At 36.7% G+C, this 24,003-nt stretch overlaps 1 protein-coding gene across 3 annotated transcripts in view; it reads right to left on the bottom strand.

The window, feature by feature from the left end:
* Positions 1-24,003, bottom strand: part of eml3 (EMAP like 3) — a 265,243-nt gene that overhangs the window by 90,251 nt on the left and 150,989 nt on the right. For 2 of the 3 annotated variants that reach the window (XM_039769278.1, XM_039769279.1), the window contains exons 2-4: positions 14,450-14,626; positions 8,558-8,675; positions 2,149-2,838 (exon numbers count right to left, since the gene is read on the bottom strand). In XM_039769278.1, the coding sequence (XP_039625212.1) occupies positions 2,149-2,838; positions 8,558-8,675; positions 14,450-14,626 (985 nt within the window). The remainder of the gene's footprint in view (positions 1-2,148; positions 2,839-8,557; positions 8,676-14,449; positions 14,627-24,003) is intronic. The other variant, XM_039769280.1, reaches the window with a different exon arrangement.

Here is a 24,003-nt window from a genome sequence, read left to right as displayed (position 1 = left end):
ATAATCAAATTATAATCATATAATAATATATAATATACAGTATACAGTATGAAAATATATTAATATAGATAACTAATGCTCTTTGACTCTGTCTTTGTTATTATATCAAGTTATTAATTCTGATAATACTGTGGATAAAGTTTGTTTGTTTTATGTATTTACACATATGTTTAGTAGGAGAATAAATCTTAAATATAAATTTGTACTTACAAAAGTAATACACAAACTTATGCAGAGCAATAATGAAAATTGAGTTCAATGCACTGTTTAGTTAAGCAAATGATAAATATTTATTACAAAAAAAGTACATTTCCTTTAAGTGAATTAGTGTAGCTCACTTGTAATATTAAAAGTCTGCTAGCTCCTAATCTCTGATTGTAAGCAAACCCCACACAACAGCACTAGTTCTTCTTTATTCTTGCAAAAAAAGTGGGCTTCATCTTCATTAGAATTCATTAATATGTATGTTGTGATTCACTGAAAACAGTGACATGCATTTGTAGATTTAATGTATAAACTTTTATATGTTAATATGAACTTTTGGTAGTAAGCATTCTATGATTGAGTGTTTTTTATAGAAATGCCTCCACAGCTCAGCAAAATAAAATTCAGTTCCATGCAGCTTAGAGTGGCATTATAAATAATTATTTGTTTTTATTTCTTAAAGACAAGCATGCACATGCTAGATGATTTGTAAAATAAGGATGAGTTTAAATTTGATAAATTCTGGATATTTAACAGTGAATTTTAAGTCTTTCAAGAGCACAAAATTATTAAAAACAGAGCAATGATATATTAGCATAGTTATTAGTGTGATTTATAGATACATTTAATCATAAAATGTGAGAGCTTTTTTCTAAACAAGCACAGATAAACAATTTATATGATTGAGAAGATGAAGAAAAAGTTGATTTTAAGAATTGTTAGGAAATTTTTCAAGATGAGGTTAAACAAGAAAAAGAGCATTTGCCAAGGCAGTCCTAAAGTTCAGGAATCAAACACTTCTTAAAACATATTTAATCAATTAATGCCTACTTGATAAATAGTAAAGTGTTTAACTAATAAAGGTTCCTTCAGCAATATCTTTAGCCAAATCTGTGGAAAATCTTAAATTAAATTAGACTTAAATTTCAAAACATAAATCTGTCTGTCAATGAGAGATTTGTTTCAGTGGTAATATGGTAGTCATAGTATCATAAAAGTACTGTGCTACACTAGGTTATATTTAAATAGTCAAATTTTCAGTAGTTGTAAGCAATTTATGAAATTAAGGAAATTATATAAATAACTGTCTTATATTAAAGAAGCAAGATCACTTCAGATCTCCTATTTCCTGTGATCTCTGGACTATTTATCCACCACAATAAAAGGATAAGTGTCTGTGTGTGTCTATGTATCTGTGTGTCTGTCCGGAGCTATGTCCCTGTTATGTGTCATTTGGTGTGGGATTCGTAAAAGCAGTGCTAATGTTTGTAATGTGTGATCTTTTGAAATGAAAAATGAAATTAATTTTATTACCACAAGTGTTTGTTGGAATGAATAACAAATACTGTATTGGAAGTACAAAATATTTTCCAATAGATGTTATACTGCAAAATGTTAACTCAGACTATGCAGAGATCTATATTGATTACGTAGATTTCAAACCGTCTTAGACGTTAGACTCAGTTTATACTACATAAAATAAAATGCAGTAGTCCACAATGAAGGCAGCCTAATAGTTACTCTTAGTATGCAGTTTGCACATTTTATCCAAGAACCTCTCAGGTTACTTCATTTACCTCTTGCCTCACAAAGATGTGTGACTTAATAGGCGAGTGTGGATTTGGAAATAGGTGTGCTTTATAATGGATTTCAGACCTGTCCACAATGCCAATAGTATATGGTCTGGCTGAAATGGAAACATAAGATTGATAATATGGATGGATTGATAAGTAGATACTCTCTACTAACTAATAATCGTATCTGCCTGTTGATTAAACCATTGAACTTTTTTGAATCCACACATTGCAAAAGAAATAGAAAATTCAAAATAGAAATTAACTAAAGAAAAGGGTTGATTATGTTAAAAACAAGATCCCAAAAGCCATGCACAATTAAAAGAAAAGTTTTTTCATGCTATAAAAATTACTGATTGCTAAAACGCACAGTGGTTTTTTCTCATTTTCTGTCACTGTAGACACAGGAGACATATGGCCACTTTTTGAAGTGGGATTTTGGTTCTTTCTGAGTTGTGAAGGAGAGGGAGGAAACTGATTTGGCTCTTTTACTTTCCCAGGTACATCATCTTCCAGGTTGGCTTTAAGAGTAAGCTGCTTGTGATTTGTTTCTTTTCCCTCTTCAACAGGAGGCAAGTGGGATTCATCGTATTCTCGTATTACAGCATCTTTATCCTGCTTAGGCAGCAAATCTAATTGCTGTTGGTCATTTAGAAGTCCACTTACATAAGTTGGCCTAACAGGTTGCTCCTCTACCATGTTGGTCCAGGAAGTCATAGGGGGGTTCTCTAATGTTGGCTCAGGCAGACAATTAATGTTTTTTACATTTTCCTTTAACAATGGAGATTCAGGGATTAAGGCATCTTCCAAGGACAAGCTTTGAACTGCTCGGGTATGTGCAAATGAAATCTTTGTGGAAGAAGTCCTACACTTTAGATCCATATCATCATTTTCTGTTGCTGGATGAAAGGAAAATGTACTGTGCTGAAGGTAATCCACCAGGGATTCATCAGTCTGTGTCCCTACATCCAATCTGTAAATCTGGTGAGACTTTTCTTTCTTATTTGATAAAGAATTTCTTTCAATAAATCCATCTTGTTCCGCTGGAACTCCTACATAACTAGAAAAAAATATGTAAAAAAATACAACTTTTACAAAGATCCAAATATATACCATGTATATACAGCAGGTCTAACTGAAAGGGGGTAATATAGGATATAAATTTTACCAGAATATATGACACATATTATTTTATAAAAATATAGAGCACAGTGATGCCATATGCTTCAATATACTTAGTATACTGTACATATTATGAAAAGTATATGCAACAGATACACAATTTGGAAGGTATACCTAAAAAATCATTTATTTTTGATTTAATTGTGCTTTCACACTTGGAAAAACAGTGAGAAAATTCACTGTATTTATTATACGGTAAATATTACATAAAGGTCAAATATTTTAAAAATGTTACTAAGAATAATATACAAACAATGTTTTATTGTAACAAAGTAGAAATACTTAATTGCTGTATTTGAGCATGTTTTAAGAATTATTTCTAGATTACTTTAGTATAAAATTTTCTGCCCACATTCACTTTAACTTATTTACAATTTCAGACATAAAGAGCTACTTTAACGTTTGTATATTTTGCTGGACACATTTGTTACTGCAATGCTTTACTCAGACAGTTATATATCCAGCAACAGGAACAACAATTTTACAAAGAAATTTGTGTATGTGAAGAATCACATACTACTTAGTCATTCCCAGCACACCTGACCATGGCCTGTGCAATTAGTGGGATACATTTTGATGCTGCACAATCTGCAGTCTCAGCTATTTCCATAGCTGATGCTGTCCTCATGGCAGCCTGTCAAACATGGCAAGGCTTAATCAGGCTGCAGTGAAGTGGGATTGTGTGTTTACATAATGTGGTTCATTGACAGTGTCACATGTGCTCATGTCTTATCACATTATCCTGGGCATTACAGATCCAAAACAGATAATGATTAATGATATTATTAAATACATTTTTTTGATTTTCATGTACTTCAAACTTATTTGAACAAAAATGGGGTTCATTTTTGGTACCAGGGAATGCTTAAAAATGTTTAATTGTAATTAGGTTACAAAAAATTCACTTTATTGAAGGGTTTTTCAGGAATGAATTTGTTCCTTCTTAAAGCAAGCGATGAATGTATGTCTTTCCTATTAGGGCCCCCCAGTGAATTAAAATACAATCATTAAGGTGTTTGACTAACGCTGAATATCACTGCTTTAAGTTGCAGTTACTTGGCTCACATTTAGTGATTGCAATAAGACTCATATGCAAGAAGAAGAGAGTCTAAATTATTTTAAGATTGTAATACGTTTTTTGACTATAAATATGTTCTGAACAGATTTGCCCAGAAGAGTGATAAAATGCAGAAAGCAAATTAAAAACAGATCTGACACTTGTGACTTCCTCATTGTGACAGAAAGACATGTATTTTTTTTAGTATTTTTAGAATTTAGTGCTTTTGAGCTTATTATGCTCTTTTTTTGTAAGAGATCAAGATTGCTAAATTTTATTGTGAAATTAAGTGTAAGATTTAAAGAAATATAAATAATTTTGCAGCAAAGAACAATTCATAGAACATTAACAATAAAATATATCAATATTTCAGTAAAAATATTGAAATGATATAGAGTATGTAGAATGCACGCAATCATAGCGTATAACTTGATTGCTGAGAGACAAATGAGAGTTGAGCACACACATACCCTCCTCCTCCCCTGAGCAGCACTCCTGGTGGTTCCCCACAAAGTGTCCACATCCTCTCACGCCATCTCAAAACACTTTTGCTACTCCCGTGAATCACAAATAGGTCATTTGTTCACTTATTATCTGCACTAGAGGACCAATGAATTGAACATTTTATGTTTCTCAAAAATGAGCATTCACAAAAGAGGGAATGGATTTTTGATACAATCATCCGTTAAAGAGTTACTGAGCATCAAATGTACAAATCTTGTACTTCCTCAATAGTCATAAATGTTTAAAAATTCTAATTAACTACTGTGGTCAACACAGACATCTAAAATTGGGGTTTCTTTGCTACACAATCCTTTCTACTTCTTTTGAAGTAAAAATCACATTGATTTCATGTTATGTTCTCGACGTAGGCACAAAGGTCCAGCAAAGATGGCAACTTTAAGTGGGATTGTCTCAGTTTTTATTTTCTTTTAGATATCTAAATCTGAAATTGTATTAGGCTATATTCCAAATTAGACTATAGCAAAAATAGCTGCAAAGTTTTATAAAAATAGATGGTTTTCACATGATACTGGAACAGAAAGACAGAAATTCAATTATATATAACTAAAAGAAGCAGAGATCCTACATTTACTTGTACTTTTAAAACGTAAGTACACTTAATAAAAAACTTCTGCTTTAGTAGTTTTCTCATGGGCAGCTTTTACTTTAGTCACTTTCCAGAAAGGTATCTCTACTTTTCCTCGAGTATGGCCACTGGGTACCTAATATAGTACTGTGTGAAACACTGTGCATAGAACTAAATAACTATTGCTAAAATGGGTACATTAACAAAGAAGTTCATTCAAATCTAGCATAATTAAAGACAAGTTTAGAAGACAGAATATAAAGAACTGACACCTACTAGAAATTTAAAGTATTGTCAACACTGTAGTCTGCTGTTTTTTTAATAATAAAAAAACACCAAATGCTTCTCAAAAAAAAAAACCTGAGGAAAAATGTTTAGAGCCGCAGGCAGTTAAGAAAATGTGTACACTCTTTACTAACTCTGAATGTCAGAGTTTTAAATATTTTTAATGTGTTCCAGCCAGAGGTAAAGTCAGAAAAAAAGATTTTAAAACTGGATACATAGAAAAACAATTTCTTGTTTTTTGAGCATAAATATAGCAAGCTTACACTGTGTAGCCTGTACTAAGTCATCATAAGTCATTTTCTATCCGGCTTCATCCAGACCAGAGTTGCAGGGGGTGCTGGACCCTATCCCAGTTTGCACAGGGTGTAAGGTAATAACAAACCTTGGACAGGGCGCCAGTACATTGCAGGGCGAGCACCTACACACCAAACATACCCTATGGTCAATTTAGCATCACCAATTTACTTAACCTGCATGTCTTTGGACTGTGAGTGGAAACTGTCGTACCTGGAAGAAACCCAGTCAGACAAGACATGACATGTAAACTCCTTTCAGGGTGGACCCAAAATGTAAACCTTGTTCTCCTTACTATAAAGCATCAGCACTACCACTGTGCCACCATGCAGCCCAGGCCTGTATGTTTAGAAAAGGAATTTTACATTTACTGTAGTACATAATACAAATCTGTAAAGTTACAAGACTCTTGTAAAAACTTGAGTATTAAATTACTACACAGAAGGTCAATTATGAATAATAATAATGAAGAAGACTATACTTTGTAAAACTGATTTTTTTCTTTATATCACCAAATTATTAACAGCTTAGATTAATAATTAGAATAAATTAATATGAACACAAACAAAAAAGTAACTAGAGTATAACATAATAACATAAATTTAAATTAAAATAAATAAATTCTGAGACTGATAAAAAATCACTTTCAGCTTAGGGTTTAACACAGATGTACCAAGGCCTATTTTGTTTAACAGCCTAATTGACTTGTAAACTCTTCTAATGCATAAATGAGATTTGTTTTTGGTTTCATAATAAAATGTATGTAATTTTATTACAGATATACAAGATGAAAATCATATCATTATTGAAAACATCCATATTTGTTACTTTTGCTATTGAACTTCCCAATATAGTGAGACTGAAGTCAAGAGGATTTTCTACTCATTTCTACCCATCTTCAACAAGGGTATACTGAAATGCACAAATGGATGAAATGTGAAAAAACATAAAAAATAAATTAGTGTGGGATACCAAACGATAGGAGTAGATATGAGTAAAGTGATCAGACCCCACTGTTAATGTAAGAGGGGATTTTTGAATGCTGTCTGCAGCTGCTGAAGATGCCTTCAAGGCCATGATTAACACACAAACTAGCTATCTACACAATCACTTCATTAAGTAACATCTTTATTGCAATCAGGACTGTGAAATGTTTAGCAACTAGAATGTAGAGATAAAAGAGCATATAACTTGCGTAACATATGACAGCATACTTAACTTGAACTAGTAGGAGTGCTTGTCTATAAGTTAGTCAGTATGTTAGAGGCTTTAATGCTACTCAAAACATAGCATGCAGATATTCTTTGAAATCTGATGTCACACTATGTGACTTGTAGTAGTGGAGTATGTCAGATTTGCCGCATTTGTGGATCTAATCACCAGACCATGTCAATTAAAATGATTGAAAATCGCAACCTGTGTTACATTTACTGAATGAGTGCCAACTTTCCAGCATACACATGCTTACCTCCTTTTCTGACAGCCAATAGAGTGCTGCCTAACAGAGCCGGTGCCATATGAATGATCAACAGCTACAGCAAAATTTTTTTTAATGTGTAGAAATAAACAAATACACATGTATTCCAATTAGCAAATATTGTACCATGTTTTTCATCTTATCAAAAATTACTGGCAGTGAATATTTTGAGCGCTACTAAGTCCTGGTAAACATGATTTAATTGTAAATAGGTCTAATTTCAGGCAGTGAAAAAAAACTACACTTGGTTTGTCATTAATTTAATTATTCTTTACATAATATCTTCAAGGCATCATTATCACTTTAGCAAATTAATGAACGAGACAAGTCAGACAATAATTCACAAAGACATGCATCTAAAAGTACTGTGTAAAGCAGGCGCTTTATCATGCTATCCACAATATGGCTTGTATTTAAAGTTTACTGTGTAAAAAACTTTGCAAACATGATCACCAGAAGTTATAATTTCACTCAGAACTATTCCCTGGTTCACTTATTACAAGGAACACAGATTAACTGTACCAGTGTTGGACATCTCGGGTAAAAGCGACAAAGAAGTGGGAGAAGGACCTCCATACCTGCTCTCCAGTAGGAGGGTCACTCCCAAAGAAATATACCCTGAAGATGAAAAGACAAATAAAAAGCAAGGACTAGACCTGACAAAAATGGGCAGATTCTTTATACAGCTCTTGTCAAGATAATTATACATTTTATTTGTAAGCAAACCAAAGAAGAAACATATAAAAAAGTACAGAAATTCTTGAATCCTATCATGAATGGAAAATTCCCAATAAGACAAAATTTTAGTTCTAATTATTATTTTTGCTTAGCACTTAGGAAATAACTCAGTTTAATTAATGCTTTCACTCTTCAACAAATAAATACATTTATTGTTGTAATATATGCAATACATTCTCCATTTAAGTTATTATACTTGCTGAAATATTTCAAATTAACCATTTTTGGCAACAGATACAAACTATTTTAAAATCAGTATAAATTGATACAACCTCAGAGTTGTCAAATGGCTGTTCTGAAAAATACTTTTTATATTAAAATAACAATAAAAATCTTAAAATAACTCAGGAAAGCACATATAACACTCTTAATAAACTATATATGTATAATAAAACTCTAAGTACAATAAAACATAAAACCTGCTAGACAACATGGATTCAACAATACATCATTGTTCATTGTGAAAAGCAATTTGCAGGGTAGTCCAAGCCTCCTGCTCTTTAAATATACAGTTTACTTTGGTTTTGAATTATTTCTTGTTGTAAATTCTCTCCTAAACTGCTCTGTGCCACAAGTCAATCTATCAAAAATGTACCATACTACTGTAAGCAGCATCTCATACCAATTAATTATAATAAAGCCATTCCACACTATACCTTGGACATGAAGAACGGTGCAGACAATCAAGGCCACAGCTTATAGGCACTTTTCGGAGGCATGTGTTAGCATCAGTGAAACAAGGATGATTTAGGACTGCCGCAGCTGCGGGATTAACTAAATGAAGGAAAAAAAAATAGCAACATTCAGCAAAGGAGATTTAACATGATTTCACTATTTCTAAAACCTTAAAGAAGCCTTATGGATCAGATCAAAATAATAGCTTTGTAACTAAACTGACAAAAATACTGTGCAGTATATTAAAAATGCAAAATTTTCATTTTCTATAATTAGTTGGCAGGTACTTTAATCCTTTAAACCCAGTCTCATTTTTGTCTGTTTTCTGCTGTAAACTGGCCATAACTTAGCGGTAATCATCCTTCACTCAATATTCATGTTCTACCCATCAAAATAAAGGTCAGATATTTCTCTTTCAGAGAATTAGTTATGTTGTACACATACTATATGTTACATCAGAATACAGTTCAAAATTCAGTAACATTTTTACCAAAATGTCAATACAGGGAAACATCTGAGGATTCAAGAATAGGAACTAAGAGATGAAACATCGTCAAGAAACCAGTAAAAGCTTTAAACCAGAGATCAATAAATTGAGAAGCCAATCCCAAAACATTAAACTAATTCATTTTCAGAAGTCAGACCATAAAGACTGAAACCAGAATACTAGATCACAAAAAAGTACACAAGAAAATTTTTTGTTTATCCGCAATCTTTAACAAACAGGATGTGAATGATGCTGACCTTTATATCATCTTGACATTGAGACTATCATATATTGAACATGTCCAGTCCTTACTGCATAGCAATGCAGTAACAACTGTAAACAATCCGACCAAAAAATGGTGGCAAGCATAGCAAACAAATGGTGCTGCAGTAAAAGGTGACTATGATTGAGCACAAAAATAATTTGCAGAATTCAGTGAAACACCTCCAAATGGAAAACAAAACACATTAAAAACTTTAACAAAGAGCTCAGGAAAATTATTAAACAAAACCAGATTATAAGAAGTTGAGGTGGAAAGGTGCTTCCAACACAGAGGTTAGTATATATTTCTTGTCATTAATTTAGGAATGATACCTAAGTTGGAATTTTGTTAGATATTTTAGCTTTGGTGCTCAGTTACTTTTTGACAAACCACACCACACATGAGTTACGCTGTGTATGCTTTCAAAACTTACACCTGTCATACAGTCATGGGCGAAATTATCGACACCCCTGGAAATTTCCCAGAAAATGCACAATTTCTCCCAGAAAATTGTTGCAATTACAAATGTTTTGGTATAAAAATGTTTATTTCCTTTATGTGCATTGGAACAACACAAAAAACAGAGGAAAAAAAGCCAAATCTGACATCACTTTACACAAAACTCAAAAACTGGGCTGGACAAAATTATTGGCACCCTCAACTTAATATTTGGTTGCACGCCCTTTGGGAAAAATAACTGAAATCAAGCGCTTCCTATAACCATCAACAAGCTTGTTACACCTCTCAACTGGAATTTCCGACCACTCTTCTTTTGCAAAGTGCTCAAGGTCTTCCAGATTTGAAGGGTGCCTTCTCCCAACAGCAATTTTGTGATCTCTCCATAAGTGTTCAATCAGATTTAGATTTGAACTCATTGCTGGCCACTTCAGAACTCTCCAGCGCTTTGTCTTCAATCATTTCTGAATGCTTTTAGAGGTATGTTTGGAGTCATTGTCCTGCTGGAACACCCATGACCTCTGACACAGACCCAGCTTTCTGACACTGGGCCTTACATTGCGACCCAATATGTTTTGGTAGTCTTCAGATTTCATAATACCTTGCACACAATCAAGGCATCCAGTGCCAAAGGCAGCAAAACATCCCCAAAAACATTTTAGAACCTCCATCATGTTTGACTGTAGGTACTGTGTTCTTTTCTTCATAGGCCTCATTCCGTTATCTGTAAACAGTAGAATGACGAGCTTTACCAAAAAGCTCTACCTTGGTCTCATCTGCCTACAAGACATTCATCCAGAAGGATTTTGGCTTCCTCAACTACATTTTGGCCAACTCCAGTCTGGCATTTTTATGTTTCTGTGCCAGCAGTGGGGTCCTCCTGGCTCTCCTGCCATAGCGTTTCATTTCGGTCAGATGTCGACAGATAGTTTGAGCTGACTCTGTTTCACCCTGAGTCTGCAGAACAGCTTGAATATGTTTTGAAGTTGATTGGGGCTGTTTATCCACCACTTGGACTATTCTTCATTGAAGTCTTTTATCAATCTTTCTCTTCCGTCCACATCCAGGGAGATTAGCTACAGTGCCATGTGTTGTGAACTTCTTGATTATGTTGTGCACAGTGGACAAAGGAACATGAAGATCTCTGGAGATGGACTTGTAGCCTTGAAATTGTTGACATTTTTCCACAATTTTTGTTCTCAACTCCTCAGACAATTCCCTGCTCTTCTTTCTGTTCTCCATCCTTAGTGTGGCACACTCAGACACACAACAGAAAGGTGGAGTCAACTTTTCTCCAGTTTAACTGGCTTCAGGTGTGATTGTTATATTGCCAGCACCTGTTTCTTGCCACAGGTGAGTTCAAATGAACATCATATGCTTGAAATAAAACGATTTACCCAGAGTTTTGAAAAGGTGCCAATAATTTTGTCCAGCCCATTTTTGGAGTTCTATGTGACATGATGTCAGATTTGGCTTTTTATTCTCTGTTTTTTGTGTTGTTCCAATGCACATAAAGGAAATAAACATGTGCATACCAAAATATTTGTAATTGCAACAATTTTCTGGGAGAAATGGTGCATTTACTGAGAAAATTCCAGTGGTGCCGATAAATTCGGCCATAACTGTATATGGATTGGACAAAATGTGTAGGTCTGTTGTTTGTTTTCACAGTCTAAACAATGAGCAAGCCAATTTTTGGGATTTTTTAAATATTAGCCAAATGGCTGTTTTAGGAAAACAAAGACATCTTGTCTTATTCACATATTTATTATTTTTTGAAAATGGCATCAATTGATAGATAGATAGATAGATAGATAGATAGATAGATAGATAGATAGATAGATAGATAGATAGATAGATAGATAGATAGATACTTTATTAATCTCAAGGGGAAATTCACATAATCCAGCAGCAGTATACTGATACAAAAAAAAAGAAAATTAAATTAAAGAGTAATAAAAATGCATGTAAAAACAGACAATAACTTTGAATAATGTTAGCATTTACTCCCCGGGTGGAATTGAAGAGCTGCATAGTGTGGGGGAGGAACGATCTCCTCAGTCTGTCACTGAAGCTACTCCTCTGCCTGGAGATGACACTGTTCAGTGGATGCAGTGGATTCTTCATGATTGACAGGAGTTTGCTTAGTGCCCGTCGCTCTGCCACAGATGTTAAACTGTCCAACTTTACTCCTACAATAGAGCCTGCCTTCTTAACAAATTTGTCCTGGCGTGAGGCGTCTTTCATCATTATGCTGCCTCCCCAGCACACCACCGCGTAGAAGAGGGCACTCGCCACAACCGTCTGGTAGAACATCTGCAGCATCTTATTGATGATGTTGAAGGACGCCAACCTTCTTAGAAAGTATAGTCGGCTCTGACCTTTCTTACACATAGCATCAGTATTGGCAGTCCAGTCCAATTTGTCATCTAGCTGCACTCCCAGATATTTATAGGTCTGCACCCTCTGCACACAGTCACCTCTGATGATCACAGGGTCCATGAGGGGCCTGGGTCTCCTAAAATCCACCACCAGCTCCTTGGTCTTGCTGGTGTTAACGTGTAAATGGTTTGAGTCGCACCATTTAACAAAGTCTTTGATTAGCTTGCTGTACACCTCCTCCTGCCCACTCCTGATGCAGCCCACAATAGCAGTGTCATCAGCAAACTTTTGCATGTGGCAGGACTCCGAGTTGTACTGGAAGTCTGATGTATATAGGCTGAACAAGCCTGGAGAAAGTACAGTCCCCTGCGGCGCTCCTGTGTTGCTGACCACAATGTCAGACCTGCAGTTCCCGAGACGCACATACGGGGGTCTGTCTGTAAGACAGTCCACAATCCATGCCACCAGGTGTGAGTCTACTCCCATCTCAGTCAGCTTGTCTTTAAGGAGCAGAGGTTGGATGGTGTTAAAGGCCCTAGAGAAGTCCAAAAACATAATTCTTACAGCACCACTGCCTCTGTCCAAGTGGGAGAGGGATCGGTGTAGCATATAGATGATGGCATCCTCCGCTCCCACCTTCTCCTGGTATGCGAACTGCAGAGGGTCAAGGGCATGGCGGACCTGTAGCCTCAGGTGGTGAAGCAGCAGCCGCTCCATGGTCTTCATCACATGGGACGTCAGAGCAACAGGCCGGAAGTCATTCATCTCACTAGGACGTGATACCTTTGGGACTGGGGTGGTACAAAATGTTTTCCAAAGCCTGGGGACTCTCCCCTGTTCCAGGCTCAGGTTGAAGATGCGCTGTAGAGGACTCCCCAGTTCCAACGCACAGGCCTTCAGCAGTCGTTGCGATACACCATCTGGACCTGCTGCTTTGCTGGCACGAAGTCTCCTCAGCTATCTGCTCACCTGCACTCCTGTAATTGTGGGTGGGGATGTCTCTCCTATGCTGGTATCAGCAGAAGGATGGGTGGAAGGTGCAGTACTCCGAGGTGAGAGTGGGTTAGGGTGATCAAACCTATTAAAGAAGTTGTTCATTTGGTTTGCTCTCTCCACGTCTCTCTCGATGGCGGCACCCCGCTTCGAGCTGCAGCCAGTGATAATCTTCATCCCATCCCACACTTCCTTCATGCTGTTATTCTGCAACTTCTGCTCCAGCTTTCTCCTGTACTGCTCTTTCGCCGCCCTGAGCTGGACTCGGAGTTCCTTTCTACACAATTGATCAACTTCAGTAGTATTGTGAAAAAAATAAAACAGTCATTTACTCTAATCTGTAAATTAATGTGAATTTCCCCTTGGGATTAATAAAGTATCTATCTATCTATCTAATCTGATGTGATTTACTCTAATCTGTGTTTTTTTTTCCCTAGACTCCACTGCTTTAGAAATCCACTTAGGCTATGCACCCAATTCAAGTGCCTTTTAAAGAGGGAATGTGGTGGACAGAAAGAAGGTGAAATTTTAACACAGGTGGGTGGGCGTGTGATAAATCTGTGGTGGTAGCAGTTGGGAGGGGGACTCAAAAATCAGTACCTTACAAACTTCTACATTACTACTGGGAGCCAGCCCACTGCAGGGCACACACACACACCAAGCACAATTTAGGATTGCCAATGCACCTAACCTGCATGTATTTGGACTGTGGGAGGAAACCGGAGTACCGGAGACACAGGGAGAACATGCAGACTCCACGCAGGGAGGACCCGGGAAGCGAACACAGGTGTCCTACTGGTGAGGCAGCAGCGCTACCACTGTGTCACCGTGCTGCCCAGAAGCAACATAACTTCAGATTAGTAAATTGGTTTCAAAGAAAACCAGCAGTCAGAAGAGCACTCCAGATAAAAAAAAATAATTGAATAGCACACTTAATTTGGTAATAATTGTTCTTCTGTAAGAAACATCAATCACAATTGCAATATCCTTGAAGACTGCACTCAAGGTGTCGCACAATATATCTTTTTTTATTGAAAGAGATGAAATGGCAGATAGGGGCTCAGTTTCACCATTATTTTGCATGTCCTGAAATTACTGCCCACTGATATCAATAATATTATTGCAAAGAACAGTAAATTGACTGTCATACACTAAACAGTCAATAAACTGAGACTTTCCTTAGCCATTGCAGGATTTCAATTCAAAAAAGAACTATGCTTCAATGTAAGGACTGCTACATTTCATAACTATAAAAAAATGACCTAAGGAAAAAGGAAACGGGCAGAAACTTACCTGCAATGATGTGTTGCTTTATAAGCGGTATCTGTTCATCGTATATACGGATCCGGCGCAAGGTATCAGTCAGAGCCGACTTGAGCAATGTGATTTCTTCCTCTTGTGTCTGTAGTCTTACCTCCATCACAGAAAGCCGATCAAGAAATTCAGGACTACTGCCAGCCGACACATCATCTGTAGCACAAAAAAAAAGACAACCACTAAAATCTCGGTCCTCTTGTCAAAGTGCTATTCTGTGTCCTATTCAATATGCCAGTCGAATGAATTCAGGTTTACAAGGACCTGTCTAATAAATAAGTTGCACTGAGGTACATCAGGTTGTGTTATTGCCACACAAATCCCCAACTTTGTCACTTTGATTTATGGCTGATATACCTCATTTGGGGAATTGCTCCCCCATTGTTTGCAATAGCGTTCTCCAACACGTCCAGGAGCAAGCTGTAATATTGGACATAGCATTAGGCTATACATGAAAACATTCTATGACAGACTGGGATACACACTTAAAGTTTATATTTCTCTTGCTACAGAAACATACAATGTTATCTGTAGACACTGTACTTGAAAATTTAAGCTTTAAAATTTATAGATTCGTGTTTTAGAAGTTGCAGTATATCTCAATATTAACCATAACAGTGTTAAAATCCTTTATTATAAGAATGTAGTCGGTGTGACTTACAAAAAAGTGCTGTCTCAGTACTGACCACTGATTTACTGTGTAACCCTAAGCAATTCAATCAATCTATTTCTTTGCCAAATGTAAAAAATATGTTAACGATTCTGCAGCATGTGTTTGTTAATAAGCATATCATGATGATGTTAATTAGAGAAATGTGATATAAATAACTTATTTGTACGCATGTCTCATAATGCAATAAAAGAAACAATTTGTCAGGAGAATGTTGGTAGGAACAGAAAAAGGTTTGAGGTTTTCTTGATATTATTGCCTGTCATAATAGATAAAACCAAATTTAATTTTCTTTGTTAGTACTTCTTCACCCATCCATGGCTGTAAAGAAAAAAGTCTACTTGTCAAAAGATTAAGGGATCAGGACAATGCTGAAATACAGCCCAAAGAAAAGCACAAGTGCACCTATATGACAGTTTTTAAATTTTAAACGATGAAAATTGAGAACTGATTGTTTAGAACTGCACTACTTTTCACCTACTGTGAACAGGAAATCTAGCTGCCTCCCATAGGCAGCTAATCCTTAACTACTACCTGCAGCCTTCTGCCTACTCTGGCACAAAATAGGGAACTAGATTTAAAAGTTTAAAACACAATCATCCCACAAAATGTATCAAAATGTCTTACAAGGTAGAGAGAATCATTACACTCTGGCTTGTGGAGACGACACAAACAGTAATCTTTATAAATCGAGGACTTGTTGGCAAAAATAGAAAAATTACATAAAAGGCCCAAACAAGGCAAAAGGATTGCCCTAAAAGTCTAATCCGTAATCCAAAAGCAAAGTTCAAAGAGAGAAATAAATAAATCACACAAAAAGCAGAAAATCCAAAGAAAAGGCAATATTCATAAACAGCTCTTTGCTGTCATGGTTCTGCCAGGATTTTACCCATGGCACAACATGGTTTCTGTTTGTTTAATCTTTGGGTTATCACTTTAATATTTTTTTGTACATCATTGATTATGTTGTTTTTTTTTTTGTTTGATGTTGATGTTATGTTCATTTTTATATTCATTGTGTTTTATGTTTAATGTTTTTCAGTGAATTGTTTAGTGAACACTTTCTTTAATGCTAATTTTGTATTTAAGAATATTTGTTTTTTTTGTACCTTGTCCTTCAAATTATGTTTCTTATATCTTTTATGTCGAGCCCAGAGGGGCAGAACCACCTAATGTTGCTGCTGGTGAACCACCCCACTGATATTTAAGGAGAAACAGTAGATGACATGGCTGTTTCCGCATTGTGAATTGTTTCTAAATATTTTTGTTGTGCTTTTGGATTTGGAAATTGATCCCCACTTTTGTTTGAAGGTACTATTATCCATCCATCCATTATCCAACCCACTATATCCTAACTACAGGGTCACGGGGTCTGTTGGAGCCAATCCCAGCTAAAACAGGGCGCAAGGCAGGAAACAAACCCCAGGCAGAGCACCAGCCCACCGCAGCGTACTATTATTATTCAGTAATTACTGATTTTTTTTTTTTTTTTGGAAAAACCTGTTTTTACTCCTGAATTTATTTTTGTAATCCTTTCGAATTCTGCAACAAATCTTTATATGTAAAGGAACTTTGTTTTGCATTTGGACCAGAGGTTTTATGGTGTTCCTGCCTTCATTTAGTGGATTTTTGAACTTTACATTACATTACATTACAAGCCTGATTCCCATTTTTAGGCTTGTACAGGTTTGAGGCCTGCCTTTCGAGTTGGGGTTAAAATGCCCATAAGTGCGGCTTACTCAGGGGAGCCACTCCTGGGTGAAGGATAGGCCAGGCTTGTGGTTTTTCAAAGTATGCATCTAATTTTCAGAGGTTTTGTAAAAAGATCATAACACTTTCAAACTAAATGATCCACTTATGAATTTTTCTCTCTGACCTAAATATAAAGTCGGAGGAAGGTCCCAGCAGCAGTGACATTAGGGTGGCCCTGCCCCCTCAAGTTCCACCCACAAAGTAAAAAGAATAGATGAACAATTAAAGAGACAGTACCTAAACTTTACAAAATAAACTAATAAAACAGAAATTATATAAAAGCAAAAAAAAAAAAGGTTAAAAATAACAAAAAAAAAAAAACAGAATATAAATACAAGCAAGAAAAAAGTGTATGACAAGTTCTCTCCAGATGTGTATTCTCGTCTGAAAATCACATCTGTCCTCATGAGACTATCAAGTTTATACCAAAATGAACTGCCAATATAAAAAGTCAGCTTTGTAACATTTCCAAGCAAAAAAAGCCTGTATTTGAATGTTTGATTACTTAAGAGATAGAGAAGCTGTTTTGTTCTAGCAATTAATGCAGATCTAACCACAGTGTAGACATGTTTAAGGACTCTCATAAATTCTCCTATTAAATAAAAGTTCACTACAAATTCAACAGATGTTTAATAGCTTACTAGCTACATAAGGTCAATTGCTTCTGCATCGCTACAGCCTTAAACAATCACCTCCCTGGTTTAGGCACAAGAAACACATGAAGCACTTTACATAAAGCATTTCAAGGTGTTGTCATGTATTATGTTCTTCATCTGATGCATAAGTCACAAACTGTTAGAGCTTTGTACTGACTTCAGCTCACTGCTACTAAGGAATTAATTAACTTCACTGTTTTAATGTAAATGTATGGACTGAATTTTAAAAGCCTTGCGAACTGAGCTCATTTGGAGCTTTACATGGCATAATTCAATTTTTAATAATGTTATATCGCTGCACTGTTACTTTGCTGCTTACAGCTTAGGGAAAACCTGATTAGCACAGGAAACGAACATGATACATCAGCCAAGCCCTCAGAGTCAGGGCTAAGATTATATACTTTGGATGGCTGGTTTACGGTCCCATCGAACAAACTGTTTTAGGAATATGAAAGTTAATTTAACTTAATGCAGCACTGTTCATTGTCATCAGATCTCAGCCGATTAATCATCTATAGGAATGGGTGGAAGGAGCTGCTACAAGACCATAACCAGTAGATAACTTGCATTTAACCATAGGACAAACCAGAAAGGACACAAGTTATTTCCACTTTTAATCATTTTAAATGAAACATGCTCAACAAATAAATCATTGTGCAAAAATCAAAGCCAACAATAAAAATGACTGTATATTGTGAATTCAGAGTAGCCAATATTAGTCTCTGCTTGAAATATAAAATTACACTGAGCAACAATAAAGTTCTATAATCAAAAGTAATTTTTGTTGAAGTACTCTTTTCTCAAGACTACTTACATCCAGAACATGCCAAATATACTGCCAGGAATTACATTTCAGCTCAGGTGTTGTGAGCATCACCAATTTTACCTAAAGATCCCAAACAGTCTAACTTAATTATGAGGTCAAATCTTCTTCTTCATTCAGTTTCTCCCGTTAGGGGTTGTCACAGCAGATCATCTTCTTTCATATCCTTCTGTCCTCTGCATACTACTGCATTTTCCAAGTCAAATTATTTTCAGTTTTATAATACTTTAGTACAATTTCCGAAAAATGTTGGATATTTTTTAAGTCTACCAGAGCGAGATGATTTGATCAGTCAGTTCTGAGTGCTAATCATTTTAGCTTTTAGTGATTCAAAGTTAGGATGAATGAGGGAAATAAAATGATAGCACAATCACCTCCGGCTAATGTATATTGAGCCCTCCAAGTAAAACAGTCTTCAAATTCACTCACAGAATCAATTAAGTAGTATCAGAGATGGCTGGGGTGGTGACCTGGCCAGGACGCCCAGGAGGACCGGAGGAGGGCTTGCGCCTTCCCCAGACCATGTGGGGTCGACCACTCTGGTACCTTTGGGGGCCACGGGTACAGAGCTTTGAAGCCTGTAGGGGCCCGTGGTCACCGCCAGGGGGTGCCCCTATGCCTTTGGAGACCGGGTGTGGCGTAAGTGCTGAGGGGAAGAAGACTGGGGACACCCGGAGTGCTTCCGGGTATGCAGCTGGCACTTCCGCCACACTGGGGAGTGCCAGTGGAAGATTGCCGGGAAGCACCTGGAGCACATCTGGGTGGCTATAAAAAGCCGCTTTTCCACTGCATAGTACGGCACGACACGGTTCAGTACAGCTCACCTTGGTTCGGCTCAGTTCGGCTCGGTTTGCGTTTCGACTGCAGTTTAGTACCGCTTTAGAGTGGGTGGGATTATTCACGTGTCGTTAGAGTTGCGCCGCCTCTACTGCCGTGACACCGTGGAACTTTTACAACAACACGCAGACAACGACAACACTTTAGCTCGGCGCACAAGGTTAAGCATCTAAAAAAAGCACATCACTAGCTAACTTTTATCACTGTTGCAAAGCATAAAATGAACTTAACTGCCAGTGTAACATTAAAATGCTGATTCTGTATATTACAGATCTTCCACATTTTGCAAAAAAGTCGCCGCAACAGACCATCTGTTTGGACATTTAACCGTGCTTCAGAGTGGTGGGATGTGATTGTTCCCGGTTTTACAAACACTCAGTGGCTGGAGAACTTTCGAAACTTCCGCGTGTCTGTACCTTTAAAGAAAAGAATAGCCAGTGACGCAGTAATGACGATTTTCTCCGGCCAATCAGTGACCAGCAGAGTTTACACGTCACATTTTGGTAACGGTTCGGCACGCTTGGAACCTCGGCTGAGGTGGTACTAAAAAAAGGACCAGGTACCAGGTACTGTTCCCAGTGGAAAGCCCCGCAAAAGTGAGCTGTACTGAACCGTGTCGTGCAGTACTATGCAGTGGAAAAGCGGCTAAAGGGACTGCCTCCCTTCGTATAATGGCTGGAGTCAGGTGAGGAGTGAACTAGAGCTGAGAAGAGAGAAGAATGCGGTCTGAAGTAAGGCATTGGTGTTGTGGTCAGGACTTTGGGGACTTGTGGGGTTTGTGGTGCACTTTAGTGAATTGTAAATATGGAGCACTTGAATAAACGTGTTGTGGGTGACATGAACGTGTCTGCCTGTTTCCGGGCCAGCCTCCACAGCAGCAAGTAACAAATGACACCAGAGTCCAACCAAGTGTGCCCCAAGTGTCTGCTACGATGATAAGGTGCTCTATATAAAATATTCATTCCATCATAACATTTATGACTCAGTGCTTTGAAACCTACACACTAGACAAACACTTAAGTTGCTCAGGTCATGAAGCTGCTTTGAAATAGAAGCATGAAAGCAAACTGGTTTATACTTAATATGTTAGTGGCATCACAGTCTCACAGAGACATGCAAATACTAGTTCTGCTATTGTAATGGCAATTTGTGGCCACACTGCCCACTCCTAACTATTCTCTTTTTAAATTTCTACCTAAAATATGATAAAGAAATGTATCCTACAATGGTAAATCAAGAGGTAAAGGCAATTTGAAAATTAAGTGGTAACAGCTACAAACAGAAGCAACATGCAATGTGTTTGTGATAGCTTATGGTGTATTTTGAACACGCAGCACAGCACTCTGCAGTTAGTTGAAGCCAGAGTCAAATGATCATGGAAAATCCACTGTGGAATAGCACCCTTGTTGAACAATGCATTGTAGTGAGATGTTTGAACTACCCATACCCAACCCATACGTGTTGTATTGTGTCAGCTTCCAACCATTATGGCTACTGAAAAATGTTCAAATTGCCATTACTTTTTGATGTACCCTTGTATTTACTGTTCTCTATTTTAGAGATATAAAAATTTCTCCATACATATATACATATAGGTGCTTTACTTAAATATAATACAGAAGAACCTCATCTTACATAAGTGGTACCTTCAAAAGCATCACTTGCAAAGGAATTTCACATATAGCGAAATGTCCTTAGACAGCTATTTGTATACCACCAGAAATTGCAGCAAACATCATTTAACCTATACCTAATTTATATGTACAGTATACTATATACTCCATATACATTGAAAATGTGCATGAATACACTTAAATGCAATGTATTCATGTGCAGTAATTACATAAAAATAACGCTTAGCCAGGTGACATCAACACTTAAAAAGATACATATAGTTATTATCTGTAGCAAGATTTCAACCCACAACCTCAGGTCCAAAGTCTTAACCACTACCCCATACTCACTGACAACTCTTCAAAAATAAAGCATTACACAGAAGACATGCTGTCGACAGAAGAAATCATTCCATTTACTGCTGGTTAGCAGCCTGGAAAGCAAAGAGAAGTACAGCGTTTGTAAATAATTGGGAAGATTTGATTTTATTTTTTACAAAGGTCTGCATTTTTTAACAGAGATAGTCTCTACCTTCACTAGAAAGGATATTACACTTTATCACAAAATATGCCGCAAAACTGCCTGACTGACTAACCACAGCACCATCCAAGCTGTAGCTGCACATTCCTTGGCAGTTAGTATCAGTTGCATGTAATAAAATCTAAATCAATTGACAGTAAGCCAACAGAGGGTATAATAAAAACCTAGAGTTAAAATTAAATCCCCCTGTATTTGTAATGTTCTCCATATTAAAACAAAAATGAAATCCGTCTCTAAATATTCTTGCAGTGTAAAATGCTGTTTGCTAAACATCATTTCGCTAGAAAGTAAAGTTGTTTTGTATATCAAGTACAAAGTCAGATCTCTCTTTACTTACTGAGACTTGACTTAGTAACATTGACGGCATTCTTTTAGTTTACAATGTCCACTAGTTTTAACTTCTTCCCTAACTCAAGAAATAGTGGTTCAGGGAGCTATGTTTTAATAATTCACATGTTGAAATAAATTGTTACCAAAAATGTGGCTGATTTTATACCTTTTAAATGCTCATATCATACACGAAAACTATCAAGTACAACTTTAACACTAATTTACAAACTTCCTAAGTCAAACTTATTTATGACAGAATTTGACACCCTTTTTCCTTACCAAGCCATAACTTATGACCAAAATAATACTGATATCCCTTTAAATGTGAAAAACAACAACTTTAGCAAATATATTCAAACAACAGATATAAGTATGTGTTGAACCATACACATTAGATCTACAGTATGTATTAATCACAATGCTCATTTTCAAAATTTAATAACACCACTTAATGAAGTAATCTCTGATTGTTACTTAATTACATTTGATTGACCAGGACTTTGCAAAAAACTTCACAACCTAAACCCAAAATAGTGTAGGATCTAAACAAAAACATTACATCAAACTACAGTATAAGGATATTGTTATACTTATAAGTCTATTCTAAACAACAACATAGACTATTGATATACAACTGAAGCATTACTTGATTTCCTACCTGAAATCTAACCTGCACGATTGATGTGCTCCTTGCATTATTGCATGCTACCACTGTGTAAGGCTTAGTGGACTTCCACATTGATCCCTAACACAAACATTGACAGTTGCTGAATTGTGAACAATGTTCTGCTTGACCTTGCACTTGACTGCACTTGATTGCAACTATTATGTCTTTTTGTCATGCAGCTACTGTCACATCACCTTCGAATTTCACAAGGCAGAATTCACTGGGCATATCATAGTGATTTGACCATTCACTACTCTATAAGGCATCAGGTTCACTTTTTGTGTCAACGTTTGATGATCAGTTCACATCTTCATCACTAATGTATTGCTTGATTCAGTTCAGTTTCAGTTCTTTCTAAAACTGCCAAAATTGCTCTACCACTTCCAGTTTTTGAGTGATGACAGTTTAAAAACAGTATTTATAGAAAAAGTGCAATACATTTTTAAAATTAATTATTTATAAATGAAAAAAAAAATCAACAATGTTTTTTCAAAACAGCATTTTTCACTGAATCTGATGCCTCTCGGAAATTCAGATAAATGGACAATAGCACACCTAAATTTACAAAGTATAAAGTACACAAATTCTGTTGTGTACAAGAATTTTGTTGCAGGCCAGAGTAATTACTTTAAGGTTTTGTGGTGTTTTTGTTAACATATTTTAACCATTGTGATATATGGCTGGCCCTTCAGCCTGGCCAATAACCCCACGCCGCCAGGTGGAGCCCCGAAGGCCAGCAGGGCATCATGGACATTGGAATCTTTATTCACAGCCCTGCTGAATACCATGGGGGCCGCTAGGAGACGCTGCACGGAGGAACAACGATTATTTGCCTTACGCCCCGGAAGTACGTCCGAGTCACATGGACAAGGGGAATGACGTGCTTCCGGGGTGAAGAAAAGGACTTTTGATCTGATCCGGAAGTGATAGGAGATCACATGGACTGGGAATTGGAAACACTTCTGGGTCAGGGATTATAAAAGGACTCTGGGAACTCCCAAACGGCGAGCTGAGCTGGGTTGAAGGGTGGCAACGCGTCTGGGAGTGGAGGATTGTTTATTGAGAATTATTGTATTGTTTAATGAGTATTGTGGAGAAGAGGGTGCTTTGTGCACTGTGCAGTTTGAATAAAGTCAATATTTGGAGTTTTACCTGGTGTCTGACGTCTTGGACAAGGGTTCAAGGGAGCGATAGCGCCCCCAATCTGTCACACCATATATAAGTAGTTTGAGCCTATATTGATTGAAAAGAACAGTACAAAAAGGTTCCAGGACTTTCTAGATGCTCACAATAGGTGGAAAGCGTATTAGGATAGCCACCACTTACATCTACAGTTGGAATTACTCTTGAAAGGATGCATTTTTTGCAAACCAACACCAGCAACAATTAATTTCTTGTATAGCCAAAATCACACAAGGAATGCCTCATAACAGAGCTCAGGAGTAGTATATCAGAGGGAAGCAAATCTAAAAAAAAATTACCACTATGTGTAACAGCAACTGATGTAAAACCGGAAGAGAAAAGGTTAATTAGTAGTAAACACACTTGCCAGCTGACTATGAAAAACAGAAGTGCAACTGATGAGAAGTTAAGCTCAAGCAGAAAAGAAGCAGAAATACATTTTCAAACTGGAGTGGGATTAGA

The sequence above is a fragment of the Polypterus senegalus genome, chromosome 11, assembly GCF_016835505.1.
Source record: "Polypterus senegalus isolate Bchr_013 chromosome 11, ASM1683550v1, whole genome shotgun sequence".
Classification (NCBI taxonomy): domain Eukaryota; kingdom Metazoa; phylum Chordata; class Cladistia; order Polypteriformes; family Polypteridae; genus Polypterus; species Polypterus senegalus.
The sequence above is the reverse complement of the archived record's forward strand: the minus strand, read 5'-3'. Positions and strand labels throughout refer to the sequence as shown.